The sequence below is a fragment of the Platichthys flesus genome, chromosome 5 (genome assembly GCF_949316205.1).
Source record: "Platichthys flesus chromosome 5, fPlaFle2.1, whole genome shotgun sequence".
Lineage (NCBI taxonomy): Eukaryota > Metazoa > Chordata > Actinopteri > Pleuronectiformes > Pleuronectidae > Platichthys > Platichthys flesus.
In genome coordinates this window covers 28,290,369-28,315,050 of record NC_084949.1, presented here as the reverse complement: position 1 = coordinate 28,315,050, position 24,682 = coordinate 28,290,369, and the positions used below count along the sequence as shown (strand labels likewise).

Here is a 24,682-nt window from a genome sequence, read left to right as displayed (position 1 = left end):
CACGTGTCCTGACCTGGATTCATGTCGTGAGCAGAGGTGCACTGCTCTTCCAGACATGGGGGGGGGGGGGGGAGAAGACAAACTGACCCATGGCTGAAGTTCCTCTCAGAGTAAAGACAGATGCTGATGTCCTCGTGTCGTCTCAGAGACTCGTCCTCCAGCTGAAGACATGTTGTTCGTCCTCCGTGTCCTCTTCACTGGAGGAATCTGTCAACGTCTCACCCACGGATCCAAAGATCAGGCGTCACACCAGGAGACGACGGACTGGGGTTCGACCTGGAGACCGGCCACAGGGACACAGACTCAGAACAGACGACCTGTGGCGTCGGTGCAGCTCGGAGCTCCTGGTCTTAACCGTGAGATGGAGACAGGGACCAACCTGAGGAGATCCACGAGGAGCTCGGACCACCTGGTGTAGAGACCGAGGACAACTGGTCCGGTGTCAGCGAGGGGACGGCATCAAACAGGGACGTGAACAAGCTGAAGGTCAAAGGTCGCTGCACTGACCCTGAGGGTGTGTATTCATTTGTCCAGAATCCACCACAGGCAGGAAACCATCCACACACACATCTGGAAACAGTGTATCCAGCTGTGATTGGTCGAAAGGCTCACGTGTAAAGATTCATCGTTATGCAGATGATAAATTCTGAAATGGAAACTGAGACGGTTTAATTTTCTCTTGGATCACAGCCACGTAGAAACAAGAAGATCGGTTCCATCCGGAGTCCGAAGATAAGAGACGAGTCGACCGCACGATGTTCACGTCTCCGACTGGAACTGAGGATTTAAAATGATTGGATTTCAACCGGGTTTTAATTTGTATCGTAATATTAACGTTGTTTTTACGAACTTCTCCAGGACGTCACCTTCTTTTGTGTTTTTGATTTAAAGCATTTCATGCAGTACTGATCAAGTTCATTCGAATTGACCAATAAAATTATTCTGAGAATAATTTAATGCTCAGATCATCTCTGAGCATAACGTCTCCTTCTCTCTCTCTCTCTCTCTCTCTCTCTCTATATATATATATATATATACTCTGTATTATACTATTATACATTGTGGCGGCTGTGGCTGAGGGGTAGAGCGTTCGCCTCCAACCTGAAGGTCGGCAGTTCGATCCCCAGTCTTGCCCATCTGTGTGCCGAAGTGTCCTTGGGCAAGATGCTGAACCCAGAAGTGTCCTCATAGAACAACACAGTGCTGCAGATAGATGGTGTGTGTGTGAACGTGTGTGTGTGAACGTGTGTGTGAAGAGCTTTGAGTCATCAGGTCTAGAGAAGAGCTATAAATACAGAACCATCTGCATCCCAGTACAAACAGCTGATACAGATATAAAGGGTCCTGGTCAGTGAACTGGGTCTCGAGTCTTCTCCACACTCCAGCCCAGTAGGGGGCGCTGGTGCACCTTGAACGTGACGTGTCACGTCCCACCCGCCATCAAAGGAAAAGAAGAAGATAGTCACGTGACGCTGTTGTCATGGCAGCAGTAAGCAGTAAGCTAGCTGTTAGCTAGCTGTTAGCTAACTGTTAGCTGCGGTCTTTAAACAGGGACACATCAGAGAAGCTGCCTTCACGTGCCACGTTCTGTTGACACCGGAAGTGTCTGAGAGCTCGTCCTCACCGCGATGGTCAGTGAAGCTACTGTTTACTTTATGAAGCATCATGTTAGCTTAGCATCAGCGCTCGTTAGCTTAGCATCAGCGTTTAAACGTCTCTGTTTGTTTCCAGGCGCCGAAGAGTAAGAGTAAGAAGCCCGGGAAGATGAAGTCCTCTGCGGTGGTGGACTGTCTGTCCACGGAGGACATGTCCAAGGACCAGGTCAGAAGCTAACGATGCTAATACGGCTACAGCTTTAGCTTCCGACGAGATCCCATGATACAAACTGTTCTATGGATATGTATTATATATATATATATAGGTTCATCTGTGAGGCTCAAACTCCAACAGAATGTTAAATATATATTTAACATATATACTATATATATAGATGGTATTTAACATTCTGCTGAAGTGTCTCTAAGTTTAAAAGCCAACTTCAGATATAATAACTATCTTGATAATGAAGTTAATCCTTTCACACTTTTCTTAACTGTGCAATAAAAAATGTTTTCGTTTACCTTAGAACATTAAAAAATTTAGTAACACCATCGCTAACGTCGGGTGTATTTGACCCGATAAGAAACAAAACATGGCGGATTGAAATACTTTTATTTTATTATCCCATATACAAGGTCAAATGTAGAAAGGCATCATGGGGGAACCCAAATAATAAGGCTCTAAAATTTGTGGAAAATTTGGGAATCATTAATGAAATATCCCCCAAAAAGAGAATGGAGCTTGGGACGTTGTCCCGTGAAGACACAGTGTCCCTGCAGCACTGTCCACTTTGGGAGAGATGAACAAAAAGGCATTTTTCCAGAGGGGAACAATGACAAGCCGACTATTAAAACATTTTTCAAAATTGAATTCCCTTGGAAATGATCACTAAGTGATATTTATTTATAACCTTTACACTAAATAAGGATGACATGCAAATTCCAAGCTAGATAACTGAGCTCTAGTATCGAAGAAGAAATCTGTGTAGCTAACGATGTCAACGAACCCGAGTTCTACTCACTTGATCACGAGCTGTGACACGATGGAAGCTGTGCCTGATATGGGGCGATAAATATGGCGGCCTGAAGGTTGTGAGCCTGATCGGCTGATTTAATACACAAACTCTAACGTCGGGTGACAATCCCCCGAACACGTGTTGAAACCACCAGGGATGGGAGCAGCTAGCCTCAGTGAGCAGACTGAAGCTACACAAGGACCCACTACACTCAGACACCACACAGTGAAACAGATTTAAAGAGCAACCGTCACGTTGACCTTTGACCTTCGAACCAGGTAGAAATAAAGGTCAACATGAGTGAGAAATAACAGCAGCGCCCTGACTCCTGACCCCTGCCCCCCCCCCCCAGCTGGAGGAGCACGTGGCTCGTCTCCGGGAGGAGCTGGAGCGCGAGCGGGAGGAGAGGAGCTTCTTCCAGCTGGAGAGAGACAAGATCCAGGCCTTGTGGGAAACGTGCAGGAGAGACGTGGAGCAGGTGAAGGACGAGCTGAGGCACCGGCACCGGGAGAGAGACGAGGCTCAGCAGCGCCACCGAGTGGAGATCAGTGTGAGTTGCACACTTTGTATTATTTCATAAACGTGGTTTTAGTTTATCTGATGAAACGTGTCCTCTGACGTGTGATGTCCAGGTCTACAAGCAGAAGCTGAAGCACGTCCTGTCTGAGCAGCACAACATGGTCTCCGAGCTAAAGATGGACGCCGCCGCCTCCGCAGCACTGGTCCAGAACCAGCAGGCGGAGGCGGAGCTGGAGCTGCGCCGCGCCGCGCTGCCGGCGGACGCCAGCGAGAAGACGCTCCGCAACAAGGAGGGCATCGAGGAACTCAAACTGGTGAGTCAGACTGAACCTCTGCATCAAATCACTCTGATTATTATTAAATTATTTAATTCATGTGAGTGAACATCAGTTGGTTCTCAACAGAAACACCAGGTGGCGCTGCTGGGGCTGACAAACGACTACGACAGGAGAATCAGAGGTAAATGAACTGAACCCCTGGTGGTCAGAGGATGAACTGTAAATGAAGATGCTCTCAGAAGTGAAGCCAGATCCTCTGAATCGCCCCCTGGTGTCTGGCTGCAGTATAGGTCATAGACCTCCTCCATGGTAGTGGATGGGACTTGGGCCAGAAAGTCAAAGTAGACGTTAAATAAATGTATGTAAAGATGTTTCATGATTGACACTTGGACAGTTAATGTTAGATTGAAGGGATCATGTGATTGATCCCTTGTCCAATCAGATCATCCCGCATCTTTCAAAACAGTTTTTCTTTCTGCAACAAAATCTGTTAATAATAATAATAATCAGCAGGAATCACAATTATTATGATTCCTACAGAAAGGATCTTTTGTAGATAACAATCATCAGATTTATTGATCATGTGTAAATATATATTAATTAAAAATAGATTCAATAATTAATCTTTAATACATTTGTTTAAGTATAAAAATACTCATTTACAAATCTATGCATATTGAAGTATCACATTTCATTCCATGCATTCTACTTTATATTAAAAATGAAAATCTTAAATATTTCTGACATGTGGTCATAGATGCAGCCTGATAAATGATAGTGGTGTTTCTAATGATTCAGCTAATTAATTATTATAATTACAAACGGCTGAACTCTAATTCTTCTGTAGATCTGGAGGTGAAGTTTAACAAGAGGATGCAGGCGACCATGGAGGTGGAGGAGAGGAAGCGGAGGTCAGAGGTCAACGAGCTGCAGGACAGGATGGACGCTCGGGTGGTGGCGCTGGTGGAGGATCACGGCCGCGCCCTCAGGCGGGCGGAGGAGTATTACTCCAGCATTCAGAACAAAGTGCTGGCGGACGAGAAGGTGCTGAAGGTGAGCAAGGGGTCGGAGGTCAAAGGTCACAGTGACCTCATGAAACTTGATCCTGGTCTGTGAAGATGTTCAAACTTTACAGGTTCTAAGTGTAACTTTAATCATCAATTCATTTAGATGATGAAAGATTTTCAGACATTAAACTTTCTGAAGTTACTTTTCTCAGTTTTCTTCGTGGTGCTTGTTTTGTCCAGGAGGAGGCAGCAGAGGTGCAGAAGCAGCTGACGCGAGTGTCCAATCAGCTTTCAGTTGCTCAGCGTGAAAACAAGCGTCTGCGCGAGTGTCTGCAGGAAGCCGAGCAGACGCTGCCCGAGCTGCGGCTGCAGCTGCACCAGTACAACCAGTCCAAGGCCAAGCTGGTGGTGCGTGAACCATCACAGTTTCTCTTCTGAGTCGTTTGTCTCTCAGGTTTTTAAGAGGAGGATTCTGGTTCGTCTCCAGCTGCTGATGATTCGTGGTTCAGACGTTCATGTTTACACAGAAACAGAATGAAACTTATTAATAAACAGTTCTCTCTTCCCCCACCTTCCCTCCCTCCACCTCATTCACAGCCAATCTGTTCATCCTGCTGGCAAATGAATGAAAGGCGGGGGGGAAACGACACCTCCTTGATGGAGGTTAATTGATTGTTGATAGAAACATTAAATGTAAACTAACGTGTGATCGATCTTTTCCTTCTGATCATCTGATGGGGCCACAGAAGTCCGGAGCTCGAGCGAAGGTGGCTGAGAAGGAGCTGTGGGATCTGACCATCGAGCACGAGCTGCTGCTGCAGGCCTTTGAGAAGGTAACTCCAGGTGACACCAGGTGACACCAGGTTCTGGTTGTGGGCAGGTCCAGAAGGAGCGTGACGAGCTGCTGAGGAAGCAGAGGGAGGTCATCATGGAGCTGCAGCAGAGGAGCGGCCTGAAGCAGCTGCTGCTGGAGAAGAAGCTCTCTGCTCTGACTCAGACTGTGGAGACCAAGGAGGCTCAGCTCTGTGGAGCGCTCTCCACCGCCGCCGCCGCAGGAAGCAGCGCCGCAAACAGACTGAAGGTGAGAGTCCAGAGTGTGAAGGACACGTCCTCTGAAGACGACTGTGATCCATGTCTTCAGTCTGGATTCTTCTTCTCGTAGGAGACGTTGGAGTCCAAACACGTGACTGTCGGTGCGTTGGAGGAGGAGCTGGCTGGAGAGCGTCAGGTGAGTGACCTTGTGACCCTGAGGCTGTGAAACAAGTCACTTCCTGTGGTGACCCACTGACCATGTGACCTGCAGGAGTACGAGCAGCTGCTGCAGAGCTGCACCGAGCGGCTCCAGGCTCTTGGCGTCCCTCAACAGGACTTCAGGCCCGCGGAGCAGATGTGACCGGGCCGAGCCCAGAACTCCGACCTGAAGGCAGCGATGACTGATGATGATCTGGTTCCTTCAAGAAAGAGTTTTTTCTTGAAACTGATTGTGGCCACAAGAGGCTGAAGCTACAACTTCTCCTCTGTAACCAGGAAACCAACTGGAGGGACATTCCACAAACTAAACTTTAACCTTTTAAATCAGGAGTTTGAGAGTTTAGAGGATCAGACTGAAGGAACAAGCCCCCCCCCCCCCCACCCATTATGGTCTGTTTGACTCTAAATCATCATAATTCTCTAATTGATCATCAGCTGTTAGAGGAAGACGTGAAACTAGAGACTGAGACAGAAACTCCTGAGAAAAATGTTTATTGAGGTTTTAAAGTGAGAAGTGAGTCGCCCCCTGCTGGTCAGTACACAGAAGACCGGTTTCAGACACTTCATCAGCTTCACTTTCTGGACCCGGAGTCTACGGACATTTTTAAAAACAGTCTCTGAACTCTTAAGCCTCAGCTACAGGTCAGGACTCAAACACTCAGTCTCTGATTCGTTCCCTTTGGCGACACTGTACATCGTACACAAGCCAATAGAAAACTGCACATGAATATTTACATTGTATTTACACAGTCTGTTCCTCTTCAGGTCATCTTCAGAGGTGACGCTCAGTCTCATGTGATGTTGAGAATCAGCTTCTTTGTTGAGTAAATATCGATCATCAGAGCCCAGAAGTCGTTTTCAGTCTTTTACACATGAATCTGTTCTGGAAGTTTCTGCTCAGGTCTCCACATCTGAGGACAAAGACATTTGAGCATCAAAGTTTCAACATGTAAAACTTTGGAATCAGCTGATGACGTCATCACTCCGAACACTTCCTGTTTATCAAGTGAGAACATCCGTTTAGGCCCCTCCCCCCTCCCCCTTGTGTTCAAATTAAAAATTGGGTTTAGTGTCACTTTGTCAGAAACTTATTCTGAAGAAACTCTTGTTTGTGGGAGCTGCAGCAGTGAAGGGAATTGAACCCTCAACCGCAGCAGTTCGAAGGAAACGTTTACCAGCTGCGGGTCACCATCTTGATTCTGAGTGAAACTTGACTCTGTGTGGATCACGTCGAGCTGGACCTCTTGAGACAGAGCGTCTCCGCGAGGACATTGAGCAGCGTCTCTCAGGACAGACGAGAGGAACTGACCTGGGACCTGTCCCCTCGGAGGACACGGCCCTCGGGGTGTTGGGCGGGGGTTTGTCTCCGGACTCAGCCGGTGCCGTGGCTGCTGTACTCGAACACGCCCTTCTTGAAGAACGGGGAGAAGTCCCAGACGGCGTGTTTGGACAGACGGAACCCGGCGTCGGTTCTGAGCGGAGAACCGACCGACGCCAGCATCACTCGGAACAAGCTCCTCAGATAACGCTGGAAGAGACAAGGAGACAGTTTCAGATCCAAATCGGTTTTCTTTTCATTTTGTGTCTGTGCTGTTTGTAATGTCCCTGAACTGCAGCTTGAATCTGTGTCTGAAACCTGCTCCTTGAATAAAACTTCTTCAGTAATGATCTCAAATGAGTCCTGTAGTTTGTAATGTCTGTTGTGCTGACGTCAGAGACTCCCGGCTGGTTCCAGGGTTATTGTTATTATATTTTATATTCCCTCATGTCACTGATCTTTCATTTCATTCATTACGACCTTCAGAGGTCAGAGATTCAACTTGTTGCAGAAACCCTGAGTAGAAATCTGTTTGTGCTTCTTGATGTGTAAATGAAGTGTTATGGAATCCTGCCTCCAGGTGGCTCCGGCGCTCAGCGACCATCCGCTCGTCTCGGTTTCCAAACAGCTTCTTCGGAGGGAACTCCAGAGCCGCCAGCTGAAACAGGAAGTCACAGACACGTCACATCAACAATGAAAAACAAACTGATCAGCCGGGGAAATTCATCCAGATTGAAGGTTTTAGAATTCATTTCCTTATTTGTGTTAAACGTTGTGTTTGTCCAGATGTAGTAAGAAGCCTCTGACCTGTGGATACTTGGTCCGGAGGCTGTGGTGCATCTCTCTGAAGCGGCTGTAGCGTCGGAACACGCTCCAGGTCTCCTCCATCACACTGATCTGAAACCAGTTCACACTGATCTGAAACCAGTTCACAATGATCTGAAACCAGTTCACACGTCAACTGATCTGAAACCAGTTCACACTGATCTGAAACCAGTTCACACTGATCTGAAACCAGTTCACACGTCAACTGATCTGAAACCAGTTCACACTGATCTGAAACCAGTTCACACGTCAACAGATCTGAAACCAGTTCACACTGATCTGAAACCAGTTCACACGTCAACTGATCTGAAACCAGTTCACACGTCAACAGATCTGAAACCAGTTCACACTGATCTGAAACCAGTTCACACGTCAACTGATCTGAAACCAGTTCACACGTCAACAGATCTGAAACCAGTTCACACGTCAACAGATCTGAAACCAGTTCACACTGATCTGAAACCAGTTCACACGTCAACTGATCTGAAACCAGTTCACACTGATCTAAAACCAGTTCACACGTCAACAGATCTGAAACCAGTTCACACTGATCTGAAACCAGTTCACACGTCAACAGATCTGAAACCAGTTCATGCTGATCTGAAACCAGTTCACACGTCAACAGATCTGAAACCAGTTCACACTGATCTAAAACCAGTTCACACGTCAACAGATCTGAAACCAGTTCACACTGATCTGAAACCAGTTCACAATGATCTGAAACCAGTTCACACGTCAACAGATCTGAAACCAGTTCACACTGATCTGAAACCAGTTCACACGTCAACAGATCTGAAACCAGTTCACACGTCAACAGATCTGAAACCAGTTCACGCTGATCTGAAACCAGTTCGAGGCGCAGCGTGTTCTCTCCCTCGAGAACAAGTTCCTAAGATAGATTCAACTTTAAAGGTTCAGTGTGGAGGAGGCACTGACATCTAGTGGTGACGGTGGACATTACAAGTGAACTCTCCACACGTGCAGGAGAATCAGAAGGTAAATAAAGATATGAACGCTGCCATCTACTGGTGATGACGTCATCTGCAGTCAGAGTCTGTGCAGCAGTGATGGTGAGGTGGAGTCGTGGTATCGAGGTCCCGCCCACACACACACACTCAACCAATCAGGAGCCAGTCTCCACGTCTCTGTTTTTACATCATTAATAACTCGAGATAACCGACTGATCAGAAACACTTGAACAAACCTCAGTGAGATACGACCTGAAATGACAAACATAGATTTCCCCATCAGCTAACATGGAGGAGGTGACTCCCGCCACCAGGGGGCGATCACGACACTTGGAGACTCATTCTGAGGTCACGAGAACACTTCTTAGTTTCAGGTGATTAAAGTTGAATTTAATTTTCTTTATTACATTTGACTTGTTTATCAAATGAGAATTTCCTCAGTTTGAGCTGAAAAGTAAAGATTCTAAAACTCCAGAATGATCCTCAGACTAAATGTTGAAAGATCTTTGACCGGTCACTCGCTGCGGCGTCAAAACATCTGTGACACAAACACCAAACCACAGTTTGTAGGAAACACTGAAGTTCTCTCACCTTCACCTCGAACTCAAAGTGCTCGTCCTTCCCCTGGCCGCGGAGAACGTAGCGTGGAATCCTGATCCTCACGGGCTCCTGTAGGCCGTCAGCACTCGACCCGAGAGGACGAGAGACCAGGTGCTGCAGAGGAAGAGGAAGATGAGGAAGAAGAGGAAGAAGAGGAAGACGAAGAAGAGGAAGACGAAGAGGAAGAAGAAGAGGAAGAGGAAGAGGTGAAGAGCAGAGGGCTGACATGAATTTATTTCTAAACCTGATTTAAGCAGAAATTTTGAAGAATTTTCAAAATAAAACACCATGAGGATTCAAGTTCAATCTTTATTATCCTGCTGACACTGAATGGATCATTCAACATCAATAACCAGATATTATTTCACATCATTTCACACAGGACGACTCACGTTTTCTTCAAATCATCAATATTTGTTGTTTTAAATGCAGCAAAGTTTCAAAGAATCATGAATACAAATAATAATTTAACTTCTGTGAAAACAAAGAGTTTCTTTTCTTTCATCGTGACTCAGAGTAAACTCCAGAGGTCAAAGGTCAACACACGCCTGAACTCAAATGACTTCACAGAAACATTTTTATTGGTTTTAAATATTTCATCCCGTTCAGATTGCAGATTATTTTAAATATCGTAGAATAAACGATATTGATCATTTGTTTTAAAGAGGAAAGAAGCTTCTGCCTCAGGAACGAAGATGATTAATGAAGATCTCGGCTTCTGAGCTACAACCGAAGCACAAGTTCCAGGAGCTGCACCGAGGAGTGTGATCAGAGGAGGCCTCCACCGAGCCGAGCCGCGACTCCACCTTCTGGTCTCCAGCTGTAAACACCACGTCCACCACCACGCAGCCGTCCTGCTGACCCACCCTCAGCCGTCTGACCTCTGACCGCTGGTGGAGTTCGAGTCCCTGAAACTGTGGCTGCGCAGGAACCAGGCTGGAGCCCCGCGGCACCGGGTGAGAGACGCCGTCCTCCTGGAGAAGAACCACGTGAGTGTCGGTCAAGAGGAGCTGAAAGATGGTGTCCTGATGCACTCGGGGGGAGTTCATGACCTTGACACTGGTGTAGAGGAGAGGACAAACCTCCGCCAGAGAAGGTCGGCCAGGGCCGTCCATATTCCCGTGGACAATGTAGAGTAAGTCGGCGAGAACCCGCTTGAACCTGGAGGTGACCTGAAGGCCGTTGTCCAGGAGGAGGTCAGGAACGGTTGATGTCCAGTCCAGCGAGAGGAGCGTGAGGTCTTCAGAGAGCAGCGGGTGACCTTGAGTCCCTTCACAGAACCTTCCAGGAGCCACAGCCTTCAGCAAAGCCTTACAGAACTCCTGGGTGAGCTCCTTGCTGTGGGTGAAGACGGCCAGGACCTCACCTTCAGAGCAGCCGATGAGGCGGACATGCTGCCCTGCCAAGCTGATCTGGACCTTCTTGATTTCACAGAGATGAAGATGGTGAGAAAGAACCAATGTGTCCTGAGGATCTGAGCCGGCTGACACCACGCTCATGATCTTCTCTGACAGAAGCAAGCAGCCAGGCTTCGGGACGGGCTCCTCACTCCTGGCCGTTTTAACCCAGAAGATACTCAGAAGTTTGCCAACTTGGATTTGAGGCGACAGAGATTCCAACGTTTCACGTATCTCCTGGGATGAAGATGTCTGTAGCTGGGAGAGGACTGGAGGCAGCTGGACCAGCCTCTGATGAAAGGCCTCAGGACTTCTGTCTCTGAAAGAAGACACAGATCCCTCCGGCCATCTGGAGATGTCCACGATCACAGAAGCTTTCTGAGGAAGGGCGACCTTGTTGTGTGACTGACTGGAGGACTCGGGCTGTGGCTGAAGCTGCAGGTGATGAATCAGTGGCAGTTCTTTGGAAACCATGGTCACATACTGAGAGAGCACGACCTTCATGTCCTCCACTCCAACGTGTTGGATGATGTCCCGAGTGCCCTGCCACCTTCTGCCAGCGTCTCTGTAGGCCTCCGACAGCTTCCGGACCAAATATCCAAAATCGTAGCTTCTGCTTGTCTCAACTTCCTCCGGCTCCTTCCACTTCTCCTCAGAGCTCGGGGACTTGGACGTCTGATCACGTTCTGCTTCCTCATGGTTCTCAAGGTCACGCGTTTGGAGTTTGACTTTTTCTATCGAGGTTGAAAGAGAGCGTCGATTCAGAAGAAGCTCCTTCGCTTCGCTGTTCTCGTCTTCATCAAATCGACTGCGTGAAGGATCAAGTTCACAAACTTCAGCGGGAGCTTTCACTGCTCGTTCCCGAGCCGTGACTCTAACTCCATCTCTGTAGGCTTCCTCTTCTTCAATCCAGACCTCAGTGGAAAGATCGGCTTCTTCTCCGTGACGCTCTGACCGGAGCTGTTCAGGTTCTTCTGATACGTTCTGCTGGCTCTCAGCAGGAGGGTTCTCCTGAAGCTCCGTGGCCGACAGGAAGCTAGACCCCCACCCACTCGTTCTCTGTGTGCACAAGGGCGAGTCCGTGACTACAGCATCAGGAGGGACCTGAGGCTCCTTGAATTAGACCCAGTGAGAATCACAGATGCTGCTCAGCAGGAGCTCAGGTGAGTGATTCAGAGAGGGAGGAGGTCTAACATGCGAATCAGGTGAACGAGTGAAAGAAATGATTCCGTCAGATCCTTTTTGAAATCTGAAAATGTATCAGACTTTTTATAATCCGACTGAAACTGTACTTCACAAGAAAAACACGAAAATACCAAATTAGGATTTACCCAAGTTTGATTCAACGTTTTAAAAAATGGATTGTGAGGAGAAATATGGCTTTTTGTTTATTTTCCATGCAATGGTTTGTTCCCTTCCAGAGAATGAGCTTCCTGATGAATGTTATTAATGAGAATAACCAGCAGCAACGTTCAGAGCTGCCAAACCAGCAGAATGGATCCTATATGGAACTTTGTCTGAATCAGTGTCTGTGATTACAAAACAAAACAAACTGGAAACTCAGTCACCTTCTCCATTACAATCTAATTTCATTTCTCAATTATAAGAATTGAGATGTCTAACTCCCGATCGGGATCATTGATTTTTTAACCAGTGATTATTGGATTGTAATTCATCCCCAACAAGATACTGGGCTCACCTCATATTTCAGCCTCCTCGGATTCATGTTCTGCAGCTTTTCATCCTAAAGAGAAGAAAACTTTGCATCAACTGATGATCAGTGAATATAAACACAATATTCTTCAAGTTAAAGATTCTACATCATCAGAGGAAATTCAACAGCAGCAGCATCAATGTGAACATGAAGAAGATCCTGGTCCTACCTCGTCTGTGAATGGAGCCGAGCTACAGTCGCTAGCTTCCTCCTGGTCCTGTGGGGTTAGACATCAGATATCATATCAGATATCAGATATCAGTCCTTCACACTGAGCCTGGGCCTGATGACCTCACTCCTCACAGATCCAATGAGGACTAAAGTCAAACACAATCAAATGTCCTGTGGATCGAAGGTTCCAGCTGTTTCTGTTTTCAACAGAATCTGAACTCGTCTATTTCTACTCTATTAATAAAACCTATCAAATCTGCTAATCCATCGATTTGATCAAACGATAGAAAACAAACATTCTGACGTCTTCAGCCACTTTTACAAAAACATAAAAACACTAGTTCTCCCATTAGAGAAGCTGAAGTCATCTTGAAACTGATGATGAAACTTTGATCAGTGAACAGAAGTGATGAGGAGATGAAGGAGAGAGAGGTGCTCACCCTGAGAGACTCACAGGACTCGGACAGATCCATCCCAGCGTTCAGAAGGTTCATCTGACGCAACCGCCGCTGAACTTCCTCCTCGATGTAGCTGTTGATCCTGAGGAAGAAGAAGAGGAACCAACATCAACATGAGGAGGAGCTTAGAGGATTATGGTGAAGACCTCCTGAACCTTCTGATGTTGGACTTTCTCCTTGAGACAGAAGTTCTGCAGCTCACCGGTCGTCGGACAGCGGCTGCAGCGTGTTCAGACTCTGGATGTGACTGAGCGGAGAGCTGCTGGTCTTCTCCTCGGGGCTGATGGAGGGAGTCCGGCTGCTTTCCTCTCCCTCGCTGAAGCCCTGCCTCAGCTTCTGGATCTCCCACTCCACCCTGAGAAGAAGGAGAAGACGGGTGTGAGCAGGAGATCAGGGACACATTCTGCTCTTATTCAGGTTGAGATCTGATGCAGCAGATGCATGTGTGTGAGTCTGCTGGGATTGGTCAGCTGGTCCGCTCTGCTCTGATTGGTCAGCTGGTCCGCTCTGCTCTGATTGGTCAGCTGGTCCGCTCTGCTCTGATTGGTCAGCTGGTCCGCTCTGCTCTGATTGGTCAACAGGCTCTTTTCTTTCACATATGATCCAGTGCTTCAGGAGAGAAACTTCTACCAGACTTTGGTCTATTTATTTTGACATTACATTTTATACTGGAAGGACGAAACCACCTCATTAATTATGAGAAACATGTCATGTGATGCTCTGACCTCTGCTGCTCCGGCTCCGCCCCCCTCCTCTGCTCCTCGGTGTCAGGCTCCAGGGAGCCGGTGCGCCTCAGGGCCGAGTGCCGCCTCTCCAGCCGGGTCACCGCCTGCTCCATCGCCTCCCTCTGCTGCTTCTCCTGAGACTCCAGGATCTCCTTCTCCTTCCTCCTCACCTTCTCCTCCTGCCGGGCCACGTTGGCCGTGAACTCGTAGGTTTCCTGGAGCTGCTGCAGCTGCTGAGCACTGTGCCAGTGGAGGTTGAGCTTCTCCTCCTTGTCCTCCAGCTCCTTCTCCACCCGGTACAGTGTGTTGTCCAGACCCGGTGGACTGGTGCAGTTCCTGTTGCTGCCGGCGCTGCGCTCCAACACCTCCATGGCTCTCTGCTTCTCCTCGGCCAGCGCGGGGAGGAGGTCGTCTGCCAGGCCGGTCAGCTGCCGCTCCTTGAGCTGCAGCCTGTGTTCCGCCTGCTGGACCAGCCGCTCCTCCTGGCAGACGCCCGTGGTGTCCTGCGCCTCCTCCGGCTGCTGCCGTCTTTCCTTCAGGCCGTGAGCGAGGAGCAGCACTGTGCTTCTCTCAGCAGCGACCTCCACCTCCAGATGCTCCCTCTGCTGCCGGAGCCCCTCCTCCAGCTGACCCAGCTCCTTCACCTGAGCCACCTTGAAGACCGTGTATCGACCCTGAGCCGAGCGCGCCTCCTCGCCGGCCTCCTCCACATCCTGCCGCTCTCCAGCCTCTTTGGCACGCAGCAGCGCTCCTCTGATCTCGGCCAGTGCTCGGCGCTCCTCCTCGGTGCGGTGGGCGTCCTCCCGGCTCGACAACGTGGTGGCTGCCTCGTGTTTCTCCCTCAGCTGCTCCTCCAGCCGGCCCACCAGGCTCAGCTGCTCCTGCTCCTGCTCCTCCAGCCGCCGCCGCTCTGCTTCCAGACGAACCTTCTGCTCCTCACGCTCCTGCTTCAGCCTCCTCAGCTCACGGTAGATTTCTGTCTGCTCGGCAGCCTCCTGCTGCCTCCGCTGCTCCTCATCCCGCTCCTCCACCGCTTCACCCGCCAGCCGCTGGTTGCACCGCTGCTGCCAGTGGAGCTCCTCCTCCTGGAGCTCCGAGCGTCTCTCCTCCTCAAAGCGCTCCTTCTCCACCAGGAAGTCACGCAGGCGGCTCTCGATGTCATGGCTCCGGCAGCGGAGGCTCTCCTCCTGACGGAGAATTCGCTGCTGCACCTCCTCAGACTCTTTGCGTTGGCTCTCCACCTCCTGCTGGAGGCGCTCAAGCTCCGCCTTCTCACTCTGCTGCTTCTCCTCCATCTCCTTGATCGACCTCCTGCAGCACCAACACACGAGACGACCGTTAGCAACGTGGGAGACGAGTGAACGTTGAGTTTAATCCAAGACTTTGATTTCAAGTACAGTCTGTCAGGTGGTGGCACCACCCTCTGGTTTGTTCTAACAGTTCACACTTATGTGAGCAAGAAACCACCAACACCACCAACACCACCAGCACCACATCCAGCCACATCCACCCACATCCAGCCACATCCAGCCACATCCACCCACATCCAGCCACATCCAGCCACATCCACCCACTTCCAGCCACATCCAGTCCCAGCTGGAAACTGAACGCCTCTCCTACCGTTTGAGCTCCAGTTTCTCCAGCTCCTCACGCTGCTGCCTCTCAAACTCCAGCCTGGGGACAAAGACACAGACCCTAGATCAGCTCACGTTCATCTCGTCAGACACACATCACTCAGCAGCAGGGTGAGGAGAGGCAGCACTGGACGCATGAGATGAGGAACAAGCTGCAAGGAAAAGTAACGGTGAGTGTCCGAGCGTCCAACGGAGACAGAGGACGAGGGATCAGGTTGAAGAGAAGACAGGACCATGAAGACAGGAAGTGGACGAGTCTACCTGAGGAAGACGGGGCCTATCAGGGGAGAGACTGTCAACAGGACAGGGGGGACAGAGTCAACACCTCTGCTCCGCCACAGGATCATCCTCCAATATAATAATCTAAAAGTAAACAACCAGATTCCTCTGAGGTTGAACCTGTAGAAGGATTCCTCAGATAGCCTCAGTGACCAGCAGGTCCATCCCCTGGAGATCAGTCCGACAGGTGTGGATCTGACTCCACCTGATGGTGCTAACGGATGAGAGGTCACTGAAGATCTGCAGGATTCATCATCTGGGGACCAGGACTGACCACAGCACCTTGTCCTCAGTATGAGTCTGACGTTGTTTTATAAAGAACTATCATAAATAACTTATATCTGAAAGGGGGGGGCAGGGAGGGGGGTGCACAGTGGGGGGTGCACAGTGGTTCTGAGCCAATCAGCTGGTTCAGATGTTTCCTGGTCACTCACCCCGGGTTGTAGAGCATCACAGTCGACAGGTTCTCACACGACCTGGACAGATCCGTCATCGACAGGCTGAAGGAGGAGAGCAGGCCACTCTGGCAAAGGTCAAAGGTCACAGGTCATTAATGACTGAAGGTCGTAGACTGTAAGTACATCTTCAAAATGACAGGTGAAATCATCACCCCCTGGTGGCTGGCTGCAGTAAAGGCCATAGACCTCCATCTTTATGGAACCACACTCGTCATGTGTGTGGTGAAGGTCCAGTGAAGCTCATTAACAAAATGAATAGACCCTGAATGAGCAGGTGACCAGGGTTGTGTAGCAGGAGGAACTCCACAACACAAGTGACCTCAGGCCTGTGGACCGAGTCCAGGTTGATGTTTGTTGTTAGAAAAGTGCAACAAGTCAAGAGCCCATTACAGACCTCCTCCATGTTAGCAGAGGGAACATGGACCACATTTAAAAGGTCAAAGGTTAAATAAATGTCAGTCAGAGCTGGTTTCTGTCCATTCAGGAGGTTCTTCTCCCTGTCGTTCTTCATCCTCCAACACAAACCTTTCGTTTCTCCCTCAGCTTCGCCGCCTCCTTCGGGTGGTTGAACCGGAACATGTTTGTCCTGCCGAGCAGAAGAACGGCGCCTGAAGACAGAACAGGAAACACCTGCGTCACGGGAAAGTGAACATCAAGGTGTTCTTCAGATAGAAGAATGAGATGACCCTGAGGGACTGGTTTCCACTCCTCACCTTGGTTGAGCTGTGACGGCTCCGTCACCTGAACCCCGTTCACAGAGCACTGAGCTCCACCGAGCGGCACCAGGGTCACTGTGCCGTTCTGATTCTCAAACATGCAGTGTTCACTCTCCAGGTCCAGACCGTGAAGGACTGAGGAGGAAGAACATCACGTCATCAGGCGGTTACAAGGTTAAACTGAAACTGTTTCCACACATGAGCTGTGTGAAAAATCAACAGGAACATGTGAGGAACATGTGAGGAACATGTGAGGAACATGTGAGGAACATGTCAGGAACATGTCAGGAGCATGTCAGGAGCATGTCAGGAGCATGTGAGGAACATGTCAGGAACATGTGAGGAACATGTCAGGAGCATGTGAGGAACATGTCAGGAACATGTGAGGAACATGTCAGGAGCATGTGAGGAACATGTCAGGAACATGTGAGGAATATATGAAGAAAATGTGAGGAACATCTGAGGAACATCTGAGGAACATCTGAGGAACATGTAAGGAACATGTGAGGAACATGTGAGGAACATGTCAGGAACATGTCAGGAGCATGTCAGGAGCATGTCAGGAGCATGTGAGGAACATGTGAGGAGCATGTCAGGAACATGTGAGGAATATATGAAGAAAATGTGAGGAACATCTGAGGAACATCTGAGGAACATGTAAGGAACATGTCAGCAACATGTCAGGAACATGTGAGGAACATGTGAGGAACATGTGAGGAACATGTCAGGAGCATGTCAGGAGCATGTGAGGAACATGTTAGGAGCATGTCAGGAACATGTGAGGAACATGTCAGGAGCATGTGAGGAACATGTCAGGAACATGTGAGGAACATGTGAGGAATATATGAGGAACATGTGAGGAACATCTGAGGAACATCTGAGGAATATGTAAGGAACATGTCAGAAACATGTCAGGAACATGTCAGGAACATGTCAGGAGCATGTCAGGAGCATGTCAGGAGCATGTGAGGAACATGTGAGGAACATGTGAGGAACATGTCAGGAACATGTGAGGAACATGTGAGGAATATATGAGGAACATGTGAGGACCATGTAAGGAACATGTCAGCAACATGTCAGGAACATGAGAGGAATATATGAGGTACATGTCAGGAGCATGTGAGGAAAATGTGAGGAACATATGAGGTACATGTCAGGAACATGTGAGGAACATCTGAGGAACATGTGAGGAACATGTCAGTGGTTCAGTTCGAGTCTGAAACCAGATGATATGATCAGCCCTGTGATCCACTGACCATCTGTCCAGCTTGTATCTGCCTCTCGTCTCCTCTCAGCTGGGATCCACTCAGCCACCCTCAACCCTTCAAGGTTCACCAGATGAGGGATGGATTTCACCCTCTCTCTAAGAAACTACCACATGACTTGAATTCTAAGATTAGAATTCTTTGAGAATCCCTGAACTCACTGATGTCCGGCTCTGTGGACGCGTCCTCTCTGCCCACGTATGTCCGTCCCTCCTGAGGACAAAGAAAGACAGAAAGTCCATGAGGACCCCTCATCCAGCTCAGGTGAACATGGGATGTGAGGTGGGAAAAGGTTTGAGGAAGCTTCACTGAGCAGAGTTTTTTATTTTCCAGTTCAAATCAATCAAATGGCTGATCTGAGATCAGGTGGAGGCAGTCTGGTCCTGACCTTCAGATGATACAGGATGATTCCGGTGCTGAGGAGGTCGTCGTCGATGCCGATGAGGTGAGGCAGCTCCGAGTCCAGCACCACGCCGATGCCCTCTTTCCTCAGAGCCAGGGTCTCCTCCTGCAGACACATCCACATCCACTCGTCAACATCTGAGTCCAAACAGTGAGGGGAGTCCACACTGAGACGCCCTCCTCCTGATTGGTCCTCATCAGTCACATGACTCGACTACCAGCGGTGAACACAATGTTCCTCCTTCAGAGGAGTTTCTGTGACTGAGCAGCCGCAGAGACAATCTACTTCCTGTTTACATCACATGACCAGTGGACGTGAACGGTCATGTGACACACAACATCAAATCTGCACTTTGGGAAATCATGTGGATAAAATATTGATTCCTTGTAAGATGAGATAAAGGTTTGTTCTCTGAAGTCTCCTCACGGGTGTGAACTGAGGTTCTCCTGGTGGACACGAGGAGGTGTGAACATACACGAACCTTCAGGATGTTCTGGGTCTCGTTCCACTTGTTGGTCCACTCCTTCGTCAGCTCCAGAACCTGCAGACACAGAGGAGCCACACAGAACACAGGAGCCGCTGTGAGGCTGCAGATAGGAATGTTCTTTGAATAATCAACAGATTATCTGAGTCACAGAGTCAGAAGGTCCAGAGTGTAGGATTCAGGCGAAACGATCTTTCAGCAGAAATCAAAAACAAATATGGAAATGAATCTGGAGGCCGCCATGTTTTTTACAGTAGCCCGGACTAGATAGTGTAGAATTCTACTTTCACCTTTGGAAGGAGGGGGGGGGGGGAGCAGCTGCAGCACCTCACCACTAGATGTCACTACACTCCACACACTGAACCTTCACACAGAGTCAACGTGAGGTCAGACTCACTCTGGCTTCGTTCTGCAGCAGCTTCTCCTCCATGCTCAGAGCTGTGGGTGAATCCAGGAGAGCGATCTGAAACAGAGAAGAGGAGCTCAGGTTCGATTCCTCGTTCAGAAGCTGAACCAGCAGCAGCGGCGCCCCCTGCAGGTGATGACCGGCTCTTCACCTGGTTGCCCTGAACCAGCAGAGCCTTCAGTCGAGCGATCTCCGCGCGCAGCTCTCGGATCAGCCGCACGTTGCAGTCCTCGTTGACGGTGGGCTTGTTGATGATGTTCTTGGCTCGGTTGGCGTAGCGCAGCGTGCTGAGCGTCTCGCCGTAGTTCACGTCTGCCGGGGAAACCGCTGGGACAGGAAACAGTTTCACAGAGTTCAGTCGAGCACTTTCACAAACTTCAAATGATAAATAGGAAGCGGCTTCTCACTGGCGATCATGAAGGTCTTGGAGTTGCCGCCCAGGCTGTCTTTGAGCAGCCACGTGAGCACCGAGTCCCGGTAGGGGACGAACACGGACTTCTTCTTCAGGTTGGTGTTCAGGCCGTCCTGCGCCATGTCGGCTGCACAGAGACAGGAAACAGGTCAGCTGAGTGACAGTGAGTGCAGCAGCAGAAGAGAAGAGAGAGTGACTCGGACCCAGAGCGGAGATGACGTTTCCCAGTGTGACCAGTGACTTGTTGATGTTGCCTCCTTCCTTCAGGCGGACGCCGGTGGCTCCGGTGGCGTCGGCACGCTCGCTGCCGGCCAGGTCGACCAGGTGGATCTTACTGACCGTCTCACTCGGCATCTCGGCATCGAACTTCGCCTGAAACAGAGCAGACCTTCAGCTCCACAGGAAACCTTCTCTCCGCAGGACCTCTGCTCAGTTGAACTACGGCCGGAGGTCTCCTTCCTGACCTGCGTGAAGTTGATGGTGAAGATGGCGTGGGAGCGGCTGCTCACGTCGTTCATGCCGGTGCTGGCGGTGGTGCGGTGGATGTTTCCGGCCTCCATCAGCTCCTCCACGTCGCTGTAGTTCTGCACCAGGTGTTTGGAAAGATCTGAGATGACACGTGGAAACAGGACCCAGGGCTTTACTTCACATTTATTCTATTTTCAGTTTTATTTGTTTTAATGATCAAGTCAAAAATCTTTCACTGAGTAAAATCTGGTCCTCGTGAAGCAGGGAAATAGAACCAGAGGTTGAACTGAAGGTTCTGGTTCTGACCTGCGACAGGTTCAGACTGTTTGAATCTGTGTTAACATCATCAGTGTGAATGGGTGATGTCATGGAGTCGGTGAACGGGTCAGTTGTTACTTCGCTCTTTTCACAGACTCCATCGTCCTCCGGTCGTTTCAACAACTCCACTGTGACCTTTGACCTCTGAGATCTAACCCTATCAACTGGTCAAAAGGATTCCCTAAAGACAGACTATCCTGATCAGGAGGATGAACCCAGGTCCCGGTCCCACCTTCCACGTAGGGCCCGTCCTTGGGATGCTCCCTGACCCTCAGGTTGAAGGTCACCGTGGACTTCCTCCTCAGCAGGTCTCTCACCCTCTCGTTGTAGATCTCCAAGTAACTGAGAACACAAATCAAAACCTTCAACACAAATCGGTTTTTAAACCTTTACATCAAATAGTGCAGCTGTCAAGTTGATGTTTCCGTGGAAACAGTACTTTGATATGAACCAGATTAAACAATAATCTGAATCAGACTCTGAACCCGATGTTCTGATTTACAGAACCGGACTCAGATCAGATTTTCAGATTACGTGGAGAAGTTGGATTTCAGTGATGTCGACATGTTTACGTCTTAATCTCAGAACGTCCAGTTCTGACCTCAGGTCATGTGATGACATCACGTGACCTGAGGTCCAGTGCAAACCAGATGAAAAGAAGGGAGGAGCTTAGACAGGAAACCCTCAGAAGGGCAAACGTCAGCATCCCAAAATATTACATTAACAATTCATGTAAACACAATAATCAAAAGTATTTAATATTCTGAATATTTTTAATAATCAGATTATTGTTGTCCGGGCAAACGTCATCAGTGACGACACATGTGACCTCTGACCTCCCTTGTGATTGGTCTGGAAAGATCTGACATAATGTCACGGCTGTCTTTACCTGTGTTTGTTTGTTTGTTTGTTTGTTTGTTTGTGGGATTACATACAAACTGGTTTCCATGACAGTGAGGGGCGGGACACAACTCATCTGGAGCAGCAGACACATCCAAACGTTCTTAATCTAATTTCATGGATTAATAATTCATGAAATCGGGATCTAGGGAATTTAACGAGGTTTCTTCAGGAGACAGTTAGAGAGCTGATGATGTGTGAGCAGCTCATGAACATGAATCCATCAGGATGTGAACTGGTTTCCTTCTGGTCTCACCTGACCTCCGTTCGAAACGACGCCACGTCCCACCGAGTCGCCGCCAGCACGCGGCTGAACAGACCTTCACAGATCCTCGGGATCAGACCTGCGTCGCCCTGGGACATGAGGACAGAGGAGGACAGGTCAACATGAGCACGGCTCCTGAGGACAGACGCAAGGAAAGACAAAGACACTTCTCCACGGCTGCTCTCTGTCTCCAGCCCTTTGGTCTACGCTATGATCAACGACCTGTTCACAAGTAGAGTGCCCCCCCCCCGGTAGGAGGTCTGAACCCGGGAGATGATCACACTCATGTCACCTGCACCTGATCTTTGTGAGCTCTGTGGTTTGGACTTTTTGGAGATAATGTTCTCTCCTGATTCTTGTTGTTGTGGTTTGTTCCCTCATGGTTGATGCTCTCAGTGGAAGTCGGCTCAGTGAAAGGTCATGTGACCATGGTTGAATCCCCACTTCCTGTCCTGACTGTGAAGCACTTTGTTAATAAATAATAAATAGTGTAGCTGAACTCGCTGCTCTTTGTCAGTCCAGCAGATAATCCACCTAGGAGCCCCCCCCCCTCATGAACTTTGACACCTCGGAGCCAAGTGTTGATAAGATTCAACGTGCCCCCCCCCCCCCGCCTGTGAACTTTGACACCTCGGAGCCGTCACTCACTCACCAGCAGCTGTCTAACAGCCTGAAGCTGTGAACACCAGAGCGTCTTTGAACGCAGCACATTTATACATGTATGTTTCTGCTCTTATTCTATCTCTCTCTTTTATATTTCTGGTTCCACTCGTTCATCTTCTCTCGTTTGGTGTTTTATTTTCTAGGTTTAGTTTCTGGAGTGGGTTCTCACCGGGTTTCCCATCATGGTGTAGGACTTCCCCGAGCCGGTCTGACCGTAGGCGAAGACGCAGGCGTTGTAGCCCTCGAACGCAGCCTTCAGCACGTCGGAGCCCAGATCTGTGAAGACCTGCCGAGGAGAAGAACGTTTCATTTGTCAGAAGCTTCTCATCAGGTCTGAACACCGTGTTTCACTGTGGAGATAAAGACAGACGTGACCTTTTCCTGAGAGACGAACGTGGAGCTTTCACAGTCGGTGGAGTCGTAGGAGAAGTCGTACGTGAAGGTCTTGGTCCGGTCCCTCATCGGATCTCCAGAGACACCGTCAGGGATCTTCAGGAGACAGAGAACATCACGAGTTCAGATCATGGATTTCACAGCTGACTTTAAACAACAGATAAATAGAAACCTTCAGGTTGGTGATGGAGGTTTTGGTTCCTTCCATCTTGATGATGCATTTTGAAGTCAAGTCTTTCTCCCTGAAAAAGACAGAAGAGGATATTTGTGTCTGATGTTCTACAGATCAGAAGTGGAAGGTGAAATACAATGCCCCCCCAAGCTGATGGAGACGCTCCAGCAGATCAGGAACAACATCTGGAGCCTCTGTCCAGAAGAGCTCAGTCCTAGAACCAGATAAGATACTGAACCCTGAAACGTCAGCGCTTCAGGAGGACATAACAACATCTGGAGCTTCAGGAGGACATAACATCTGGAGCTTCAGGAGGACATACAAACATCTGGAGCTTCAGGAGGACATAACAACACCTGGAGCTTCAGGAAGACACAGAACATCTGGAGCTTCAGGAGGACATAACAACATCTGGAGCTTCAGGAGGACATAACAACATCTGGAGCTTCAGGAGGACATAACAACATCTGGAGCTTCAGGAGGACATAACATCTGGAGCTTCAGGAAGACACAGAACATCTGGAGCTTCAGGAGGACATAACAACACCTGGAGCTTCAGGAAGACATAACAACACCTGGAGCTTCAGGAGGACATAACAACACCTGGAGCTTCAGGAGGACATAACAACATCTGGAGCTTCAGGAGGACATAACAACATCTGGAGCTTCAGGAGGACATAACATCTGGAGCTTCAGGAAGACACAGAACATCTGGAGCTTCAGGAGGACATAACAACACCTGGAGCTTCAGGAAGACATAACAACACCTGGAGCTTCAGGAGGACATAACAACACCTGGAGCTTCAGGAGGACATAACAACACCTGGAGCTTCAGGAGGACATACAAACATCTGGAGCTTCAGGAGGACATACAAACATCTGGAGCTTCAGGAGGACATATCAACACCTGGAGCTTCAGGAGGACATGGCTGCCCAGCAGAGCTCAGAGCAGTTGAGCAGGGGGAGATTGTTAAATCATGAAACTGTGACCTGGTGATAACAGTGAGATTAGAGCAGCACTAGCACAGATGCTACATCAGCTAGCTTCCATGTCGCCCACTCACCGCCGGTTCATGGGCCGGACCCGGACAGACACACGGACCGAGGCCATCGCTGCTGGTGTCCGCCCGCAGCAGCCGCTCAGCCGGTCGGACACTCGGTAAGTCGATTAGCCTGTTAGCCGGTTAGCCTCAGTGGCTCTACGGTGGGATGTCTACACAGCTCATATGCTAACCGGATAACTGGCTAGCGTGATAAAGAAGAAAGGGCAAAAGTCCCGGAGATGAACCCGAGCAGCTGCACCCGGAGCCGGGCGGACGGACTGACGCGGGCCGGTGCTAGCGATGGTTGTCTTGGACCGGGGACACCACGTCACTGTCCCGGGAACAACCGACTCTCCCTATTGGTCAGTGCCACAGCATCTGTTAGCTTCTGTTAGCTTCTGTTAGCATCTGAGCTACAGCTGTCAGCTGAGGCTCACGTGACGACAAAGAAGCGTCAGCTGATGTAAACATTAAACTGTTAGAGGAGACACAATATATTATATTTATCATTTATTTAATAGATGAACAACAGAACACTGATGGAAGGTATTATTATTG

At 49.2% G+C, this 24,682-nt stretch overlaps 2 protein-coding genes across 5 annotated transcripts; one reads left to right on the top strand and one right to left on the bottom strand.

The window, feature by feature from the left end:
* Positions 1-1,476: 1,476 nt before the first annotated feature.
* LOC133953437 (dynein regulatory complex subunit 4-like) lies at positions 1,477-6,152 on the top strand. The gene is made up of 11 exons (XM_062387363.1): positions 1,477-1,631; positions 1,732-1,821; positions 2,967-3,164; positions 3,247-3,447; positions 3,538-3,592; positions 4,259-4,464; positions 4,659-4,826; positions 5,165-5,251; positions 5,299-5,499; positions 5,581-5,646; positions 5,722-6,152. Exons 1-11 carry the CDS (start codon positions 1,629-1,631, stop codon positions 5,809-5,811), a joined length of 1,365 nt encoding a protein of 454 aa, XP_062243347.1. The 5' UTR covers positions 1,477-1,628; the 3' UTR covers positions 5,812-6,152.
* On the bottom strand, positions 6,146-24,499 carry kif16ba (kinesin family member 16Ba). Of its 4 annotated transcripts, XR_009920690.1 has the most exons (28): positions 24,146-24,495; positions 23,082-23,151; positions 22,892-23,005; positions 22,686-22,802; positions 21,845-21,942; positions 20,921-21,030; positions 20,367-20,509; positions 20,106-20,274; positions 19,898-20,029; positions 19,642-19,817; positions 19,482-19,547; positions 19,082-19,141; positions 18,586-18,705; positions 18,359-18,410; positions 16,930-17,067; positions 16,742-16,824; positions 16,193-16,281; positions 15,466-15,519; positions 13,846-15,156; positions 13,323-13,475; positions 13,103-13,202; positions 12,661-12,708; positions 12,477-12,521; positions 9,372-9,494; positions 7,795-7,905; positions 7,562-7,645; positions 6,979-7,197; positions 6,146-6,580 (listed from the first exon to the last, which is right to left on the bottom strand). XR_009920690.1 is itself a non-coding variant. In XM_062387360.1 (27 exons), the coding sequence occupies exons 1-27, from the start codon at positions 24,190-24,192 to the stop codon at positions 7,042-7,044; spliced, it is 3,969 nt and encodes a 1,322-aa protein (XP_062243344.1). In that variant the 5' UTR covers positions 24,193-24,495; the 3' UTR covers positions 6,146-7,041. The 4 variants fall into 4 exon arrangements, 3 of the variants coding, with proteins under 3 accessions (XP_062243344.1, XP_062243345.1, XP_062243343.1); XM_062387360.1 differs by having other exon boundaries at positions 6,146-7,197; XM_062387361.1 differs by having other exon boundaries at positions 6,146-7,197; positions 7,795-7,884; positions 24,146-24,494.
* Between the last annotated feature and the right edge of the window lie 183 nt (positions 24,500-24,682).